At 39.9% G+C, this 9,143-nt stretch overlaps 2 protein-coding genes across 2 annotated transcripts; one reads left to right on the forward strand and one right to left on the reverse strand.

Moving 5' to 3' along the window:
• The first annotated feature begins 476 nt into the window (after positions 1-476).
• On the forward strand, positions 477-3,845 carry LOC141627775 (uncharacterized). The gene is made up of 2 exons (XM_074440997.1): positions 477-2,402; positions 2,766-3,845. The coding sequence occupies exons 1-2, from the start codon at positions 477-479 to the stop codon at positions 3,843-3,845; spliced, it is 3,006 nt and encodes a 1,001-aa protein (XP_074297098.1).
• A 3,106-nt stretch (positions 3,846-6,951) lies between these two features.
• LOC141627776 (uncharacterized) lies at positions 6,952-7,617 on the reverse strand. The gene has a single exon (XM_074440998.1). The coding sequence runs from the start codon at positions 7,615-7,617 to the stop codon at positions 6,952-6,954; it is 666 nt and encodes a 221-aa protein (XP_074297099.1).
• Between the last annotated feature and the right edge of the window lie 1,526 nt (positions 7,618-9,143).

Raw genomic sequence — 9,143 nt, forward strand, 5'->3', positions numbered from 1 at the left:
GTTAGTTTAGGGAAAGGAAAGATAGCTTGATTTGCAAGCTAGGGTTTGGGTCGAATTATGACCTCGTTTAGGAGTATATTAGGACAGTGTGTAATCAGAAACACACATCGAATTTTCCAGCAATAAAATTGTTTACGTTTGTGAGCATTATTCTGATTAGGTTTGCGAGCTTAATCTTTAGATCTTCCTTGCGAGGTTGATTGCGTGAATCTGCGTTTGATACCTTGCGAGGTTAGGACTAGGAATTCACCATACTATCCGATTACCTCCATAATCACGAAATAATCAGCCCAAACAAATCAATTTCCGCTGCAAATTTACTAGTTATAACGACATACACAAGCACAGATTTAACAACCTCAAACGAACAGTTCCACGATCCGTTCATTCTCGTTTTCCGTGTAGTTTTACATCAAATTGGTTACGAGCTAAGTTGATTTATTCCTTAATAGATCTGTCTTGGGACGTTGCTAATCATGGTTAAAGACGGTGATGAGGGTCCGAAAACATGGGAAGATGGTCATAACGAGCTGAAGTTAGAGATGGCTCAGATGGCTTATGTGTTAAAAAACATAGCAAGCATGTTGAAGGTTAAAGAGAAGAAAAAAGAATCGGACACTCCATCCGAATCTGAAGAAGAGGACGAGCAGCCAAAGAGGAAGTCAAAAAATAAGAACGATGATGATCGGGGTTTAAAACTCGATATTCCTGACTTTGATGGCGAGATGGATCCGGAAAAATTTCTGGATTGGGTAAGACAAGCAGAGAGGGTTTTCGAGTATAAAGAGTATGATGACAAGAAACAATTTAAGGTTGCAATCTTGAAGCTTACAAAGTATGCATCTTTATGGTACGAAAATCTGAAAAAACAGAGGAAAAAGGAAGGCAAAGACAAGATCGAATCTTGGATCAAATTAAAGAAGCACCCGATGAGACGATTCCTGCCAAGGGATTATGAACAAGATAACTACTTAAAGCTCCAATCTTTAGATCAAGGAAGCATGTCGGTGACTGAATATATCAAAGAATTCGAGAAGATGTCAATTGTGTGTGATCTTGAGGAGAAAGAAGAGCTAAGGGTGGCGAGATTCATCAAGGGCCTAACACCCGCTATTTCAACGAAGGTAGAAATCCAGAATTACGATGGATTTAGCGATGTTTGCAGATTGGCGTTGAAATTTGAGAAGCATGATAAGGCACGAAAACCTTATACTTATTCCAAGGGACAAAGTTCGGGAACAAACTCGTATTCCAGGCCAGCTCCTAGCAAGGCTAAAGAAACCCCGAAAGAAGAACCCAAGGACAAAGGAAAGGGTGTTGCCGAGCCAAAAGGGAGTTCTTTGAGGCGTTGTTTCAAGTGTCAAGGCTATGGTCATATAGCAAACGAATGTCCTCAGAAACGAGCCCTAACAGCTCAAGAATTATATGATATGATCCCTGTATTTGTCACGCCAGAAGAGGAAACAGTTCAAGAGAATGTTGAAACTGATGGTGAAGGAAAAGTCTATGATTTGGATCCGTTGAGTGAAGAGGAGTGTTTAGTGCTGCGTAATTTGCATATGGAAACGGGTTCAGCTGAGAATGAACAAAGAGAACAAATCTTCCACACTTGGTGCAAGGTAAACCGTAAAATTTGCAATCTTATTATTGATAGTGGTTCATGTGATAATGTAGTAGCGAGGGACCTTGTTGATGAACTGAAATTGCAAACTAAAGACCGAGTTAAACCATATAAATTACATTGGCTGAATGGGGAGAATGGGATTCAAGTTAAGAAACAGGCCTTAGTTTCATTGAGTTTAGGACCCTATACTGATGAGGTGTGGTGCGATATAATTCCTATGAATGCATGCCACATTCTGTTGGGTAGGCCTTGGCAATTCGATAGAAAGGTTGAACGTGACGGGAGATCCAATGTGTATAGCGTGATGAAGGGTAATGTGAGATATAATCTGAAACCTATGTCACCTAATAAGATTAAAGAGTCTAAAACAAAGAAGGGGAGTATGTTTATGGAAGCTCGGGAGGTTGAGGAGGCTTTAGCTCGTGGAGAACGAACTTATGTGCTGCTGGTTCGTGAATTGGGGTCCGTTGGTGTGTGTGATGACCGTGGGGTACAGGGGCTGTTAGAAGAGTTCCGGGATGTGTTTTCGGATGAATTGCCGAATGGGTTGCCTCCCTTACGTGGTATTGAACACCAAATAGATCTGATTCCAGGGGCGGCATTGCCTAATAAGCCGGCCTATCATTGTAATCCAGAGGAAGCAAAGGAGTTACAGAGACAAGTCCAAGAATTGATAGATAGGGGATATGTTCAAGAGAGCTTAAGTCCGTGTGCGGTGCCTGCGTTATTAGTACCAAAAAAGGAAGGGACTTGGCGAATGTGCATTGATAGTAGAGCGGTAAATAACATTACAATCAAATATCGCTTTCCTATGCCAAGACTTGATGATATGCTTGACGAACTTTCTGGTTCAAGTGTCTTTTCTAAACTGGATTTGAGGAGTGGTTACCATCAAATGAGGATTCGAGAAGGGGATGAATGGAAGACCGCGTTTAAAACGGCGGGGGTTATATGAATGGCTTGTGATGCCGTTTGACCGTGCAATGCTCCTAGTTCGTTTATGAGGTTGATGAATGAAGTGTTAAGGCCGTTCCTTAACAAATTTGTGGTGGTCTATCTTGACGACATCCTAATTTATAGCAAAGATGAAGAGTCACACAGACAACATTTGCGAGCTGTGTTTGAAGTTTTGCGAGATCAGAAGCTCTATGGCAAGTTAGAAAAATGTACTTTCATGGTCTCAAGTGTTGTCTTTCTTGGTTATATTGTGGGTAAAGACGGAGTAAGTATGGACCCATCCAAGGTCGATGCTATTCAAGCCTGGCCGTTCCAAAATCAACTACGAGTGCGAAGCTTTCATGGTTTAGCATCATTTTATAGACGGTTCATCCAGGGTTTTAGCTCGATTATGGCTCCAATTACAGAGCTAACCAAGAAAGGAGAGTTCGTATGGACTAACAGCGCCCAAAAGGCGTTTGAAGATGTGAAACGCAAGCTATGTTCCGGACCTGTTTTAGCACTACCCGATTTTAATAAATTGTTTGAAGTCGAGTGTGATGCAAGTGGTGTTGGGATTGGTGCCGTGTTAATACAAGAAAAGAGGCCTATTGCATATTTCAGCGAGAAATTAAACGGTGCAAGGTTGAACTATTCAACCTATGACAAGGAGTTTTATGCAATCGTGAGAGCATTGGACCATTGGAGTCATTATCTGCGTCCGAAGCCGTTGATTTTACATTCTGATCACGAGGCTCTTAAACACATCCATGGGCAGCAAAAGTTAAATCAAAGACATGCTAAATGGGTAGAATTCTTGCAATCATTTACGTTTTCTTCAAAGTACAAGACGGGAAGTTCTAATATCGTGGCTGATGCATTATCACGAAGGCATTCATTGTTGATTGAGTTGGATGCAAGGATTCTTGGTTTCGAACATATCAAGGGACTGTACAAATCTGATCCAGAATTCTCAAAGGAAATTATTGATCCAACAGGTTTGTATACTGTTCAAGATGGCTATCTCTTCAAAGGTAATCGGCTATGCATTCCAAATGGGTCGATTAGGGAGTTGTTGGTACAAGAAGCTCATGGCGGGGCTATTGCTGGACACTTTGGAGTTAACAAGACAAGTGATATCTTAAGTGAACACTTCTACTGGCCGAGAATGAATAAGGACGTGCAAGAAATCGTGGCAAAGTGCGTGGTATGTCAAAAGGCTAAGAGCACGTTCAACAAAGGTTTGTATACACCGCCTGCACTGTGCAACCGTGGAACGAGGTAAGCATGGATTTTATCCTTGGTTTGCCGAGAACTCGGGGGTAAGGATTCAATTATGGTGGTAGTTGATCGATTCTCGAAGATGGCGCATTTTATTCCGTGTCACAAGACTGATGATGCAACTAAAGTGGCTGATTTGTACTATAGAGAGATCGTTCGATTACATGGAATACCTCTTACTATTGTTTCAGATCGAGATGTGAAGTTTCTTAGTTACTTCTGGAAAACGTTATGGCGTTTGATGGGAACTAAGCTTCTTTTCAGTACATCACACCATCCACAAACAGATGGTCAGACCGAGGTAACCAACCGTACTCTAGGGAGTCTATTGCGAGGATTGGTTAGTAAAAGCACAAAGGATTGGGATATCAAATTGGCGCATGCTGAATTCGCTTATAATCGTACACCATCAATGACGACAGGACGAGCTCCATTCGAGATTGTCTATGGCGTGAATCCATATCTGCCAATCGATTTAGTGCCCATTCCAAAGAAAGATGTGTTAAGTTTTGAAGCCAAAGAAAGGCAAGCAGCATTTCTCCGAGTATGTGAGCAAGTTCGAGCTCAAATTGAGAAGGCAAATGCTAAATACAAAGAGAAGGCTAATAAACATCGTAAGCAGCCTGTTTTCAAGGAAGGTGATCTTGTGTGGTTACATTTAAGGAAGGAACGATTTCCGTCCAAAAGGAAGAACAAGTTGATGCCACGAGCAGATGGTCCATTCAATATCCTCGAATGTTATGGCTCTAATGCATACAAGCTGGAGTTGCCGAGTGAATATGGTGGGGTGAGCGCGACATTTAATGTAGGCGACCTGTCACCGTATCTAGAAGACGAGGATTTGAGGGCAAATTCTCAAAAAGAAGGAGAGAATGATGCAGGAGCATGCTCGGAACAAGCAAATGAGATCCTTATTAGTCGAAATATGACTCAACTAGTAAAAGGATTTGAGCTTGGATCGAGTAATGTGTTGATGCTAAAATGGGAAGGTGTTGGAGCTGCATAAACACGGCTCTGGGGCTGCATATCACGGCTCCTAGGATGATTAGGATACACGGTTTCCTAAATCGTGTAGGAATAATAAATTAGTTTAATTACTATTTCTAATAAAGTTAGGAAAGCTAGATTTTCCTAATCCTAGTTTGATTAGAATACCCTAAAATATGATTGTATTCTAATATTAGTATTTTAATAACTTTCCTAGTTAGTTTAGGGAAAGGGAATAACTTTCCTAGTTAGTTTAGGGAAAGGAAAGATAGCTTGATTTGCATGCTAGAGTTTGGGTCGAATTATGACCTCGTTTAGGAGTATATTAGGGCCGTGTGTAATCATAAACACACATCGAATTTTCCAGCAATAAAATTGTTTACGTTTGTGAGCATTATTCTGATTAGGTTTGCGAGCTTAATCTTTAGATCTTCCTTGCGAGGTTGATTGCGTGAATCTGCGTTTGATACCTTGCGAGGTTAGGACTAGGAATTCACCATACTATCCGGTTACCTCCATAATCATGAAATAATCAGTCCAAACAAATCAATTTCCGCTGCAAATTTACTAGTTATAACCACATACACAAGCACAGATTTAACAACCTCAAACGAACAGTTCCACGATCTGTTCATTCTCGTTTTTCCGTGTAGTTTTACATCATTATCTCTAATAACTTGAATTCATTTATAAGTATTTGCCGAGTCTTCTTGCTAGACTTGGGCTCTTTAACTTGAAAGATGCTCCCATTGTTATCACATAACTTGTGATAAAGTCATTTGTAGAGGGATTCACCCTTAATCCCTATGTTGACCATTTTATCACAATTTACTTATATTCCTTTTGTAGATATTGCAATGCACGAAACTAAAACACTTTTCTTAGTCTCTTACTCCTATGTCAATAAGACATCCTAGGATTTCAACAAATCCCTTTTGGTTTGGAAACTAAAGTTTGTGCAACCCTTCAACACATTACTTAGTTTATCATCCAAACATTTGAACGAGTCCTTAATTCTTCTTAAGAATCTCTTTAAGGCTTTCACAAGCCAAATCATGGGAATTATCCCTTTTATTGACCTATTATGCTCTCAGCATATGTCACACCATGGCATGTGCGTCTGTTGACATACATGATCATTCTAATGGCGGAAACATTAGCAATCGATTTCATGTAATCAATAACTTAATAGGTTCAATGAACAACTATGACTCTATCATAGTAATTTCACTTTCATCAACATGAATAACCCATTCATCCTTGTTGATGTTAAACAGATATGAAAGATCTTATCCTCATAAGACTCTCAACTCTATGCCAATATACTCTCACATAGATTTGGTAATCTAAAGTATATTGCACCTTTTCCTAGTCTCCCAATCACTCTTGCCAGAAGAGAGAATTGGTACATTATTCTCAATAAGTAATATGTTATCATCATATAAGACATGGAGAGACAATTCTAGCTCTTACTTAACTTCATGTATAATCTTGATTCTTCAATCATGTGAATGAAACAATTAACTATTATCACATGAATGAAAAGTATAATCATTTACTGCTTGCTTAAGACCATTCCAGGGTCACTTAAGAAAGCTACGCATAAGATGTTAGGACTCTTAAATCTTTATCTAAGATTTTGTGTTCGAAACACTTCCTTCTCTAAATTCCCATTTTAGAAAAGCGATTTTTTTATTTATTTATTTGCCATTTTTCATTAGAATGAAATGCGGTAATTCCCAACACAATTTATCTTGATCAACATCTTCATGTAAATCTTATGCATTTATGTACTCTGAAGCTCTATTTACTTTTGAGGAGACCCTCGCCTTAAAGTAAATCTACTCTTGAGTAACAATTTTTGGATTGTAATGCTTCGGCTCGTATGTAACAAGGTCATTCTACTATCACTTTCACAAAGTAATATTTTTAAACAATAAGACATGTGCGATAAACTCCCACTGAACTATGCTCCCAATCTATCTTCATAGACTATAGTTCAACTACACTCCCACTCTATAATTCCATTACTTTCTTTTTTTTTTGGGAAAATGTTAGCTTTCATTAAAATGATAATCACCCATACATCAGTTTTGTCTAAGATTGCCTTAGCACAACATACACTAGCTTACACATAGTTGTTCTACCCACCTACATGCACTCTTGCTTTTTGAAGACACCCTATTACATCTGATACGAAGTTTCATCTCATCCTTTACTCGTCTCATAGCTACTGTAGGAGATACGACATACTGCTCCAGTCTGCTCTGATTTCTGCATACCCAGATCTGGTAAACCACAACAGTCATTATTGCAGCAAAAACCTTCTTCACCATTAAAGATTTATGCCGCCACTTTATCCACCAGAGAATGAAATTAGACTCAGGCACTCCAATTTGTATCCAAGAATTGAGAATGTGTATACACCTCTTGCTGAAGTCACACTTAAAGAATAGGTGCTCCAAGCTCTCTTCACTGTTACCACATAAGAAGCAGACATTATCATGAGCAATTCCCATTCTCCTCAACCTGTCTTGAGTTAGCATTCGTTGATGAGCTACCAACCAAAGAATGAAGCTATGTCTGGGAACCATGATGCTATTTGGAAACCACTGATGCCACTCCTTATCAGGGCCCTCCTCAACCAACCAAGAGTAGCCTAGCTTTATGGAATAATCATCAACACTGAACAGATGCTGTTTAACCAACTCTTTAGTCCAGCAGATCCTCCTCCAAGACCAACTGGTCCCCTGCCCAGGTAAATAGTCCTCCCAAGCTTTATCTTTCATATAAACAGCGTGGACCCATCTAACCCACAGTGATCGGTTTTCTTAGCTATCCACTGGCATATTTTGCCACCTGCAAAGCAATATTCCACCAGTACAAACTTCTCAAACCAAGGCCTCCTTTCCTTTTACTTTTGCAGATGCTATCCCATGCCACCAAAGCAGGACCTTCCTTCATATCAGTACCATGCCATAAGAACTGCCTACACACACAATCAATCCTGTGAAGGACAGTCTTTGGTAAAATAAAGACACGAGCCCAATAGTTGTGTAAATTATGCAGAACTGACTTAATCAACACCACTCTTCCTGCATAGGACAGTTTTCGTGCACCCAAACTTTTAATTCTGCCAATTACTTTCTCAATCAAATGCTGGCAGTCATTAACACCCAATATTTTTGGTGTAATAGTGACACCCAAATAACGGAAAGGAACAGTCCCTCTTTGCATCCCAGAGAGCCTGATTATCCTAGCCATAGTAGAGTTATCAACTCCATTGCTGTAAATATTGGACTTCCCTTGATTCATACTCAGACCTGAAGCCTTAGAGAAGGTTTTGAAGGCCCTCAACAGTAAGACAACAGAAGGTAGGTCCCCTCTGCAGAACATAATGAGATCATCTGCAAAGCACAGATGACTCAATTGGACTCTCTTGCAGAGGGGATGAAATCTGAACTCCTTTTGCTGTTGCACCCAAGCCAAGATCCTACTCAAATATTCAAGGCAAATGGTAAAGAGTAAGGGGGAGAGGGGGTCCCCTTGTCTCAAACCTCTTCTCCCTTTGAAATACCCAAAGATATTCCCATTAAGAGCAATAGAATAGGTAGGGGTGGATACACATTGCATCAGGATGTCAATAGTACTTGGAGGGAAATTTAGAGCTTCCAACATTTCATGTAAGAAAGCCCACTCAACTGAGTCATATGCTTTTTGCAAGTCTATCTTCATCATGACTCTAGGAGAGCAAGCCGTCCTATTATACAATTTAATTAGATCTTGGCAAATGAGAATGTTGCCCACTATGTCCCTTCCTTTAGTGAATGCACTTTGAGAAGGACTGATTATTTCAGTAAAAAATATTACTCGCCTAGTACACAATAACTTGGCAACACATTTATATATGGTGTTACAACAAGCTATTGGTCTAAACTGGTGAACAGCTTCAGGCACCTCAACTTTGGGAATCAAGGTTAAAATAGTAGCATTACACTCCTTTAAAAGTTTTCCAGAAGTGAAAACACTCCTAACAGCCTTGATAACATCCTTCCCTACAATTGTCCACGTGTCTTTGAAGAACTGACTGCTGTATCCATCTGGGCCAGGGGCTTTGGTCCCAGGGATAGAGAACATGGCAGCTCTGACCTCCTCATCAATCACAGGTAAAAGCAGCAGTTTCTGATGCTCATTGGTAAGGCAGGCTCCTTTCCTCACAATCCCATGATTAATAGAGGTAACTGGTTTAGAAGACTCTAAAAGATTGACATAAAAATCTTGGAATGCATCCTGTATGTGTTGCTGAGTCTGACAC

The sequence above is a fragment of the Silene latifolia genome, chromosome Y (assembly GCF_048544455.1).
Source record: "Silene latifolia isolate original U9 population chromosome Y, ASM4854445v1, whole genome shotgun sequence".
Lineage (NCBI taxonomy): Eukaryota > Viridiplantae > Streptophyta > Magnoliopsida > Caryophyllales > Caryophyllaceae > Silene > Silene latifolia.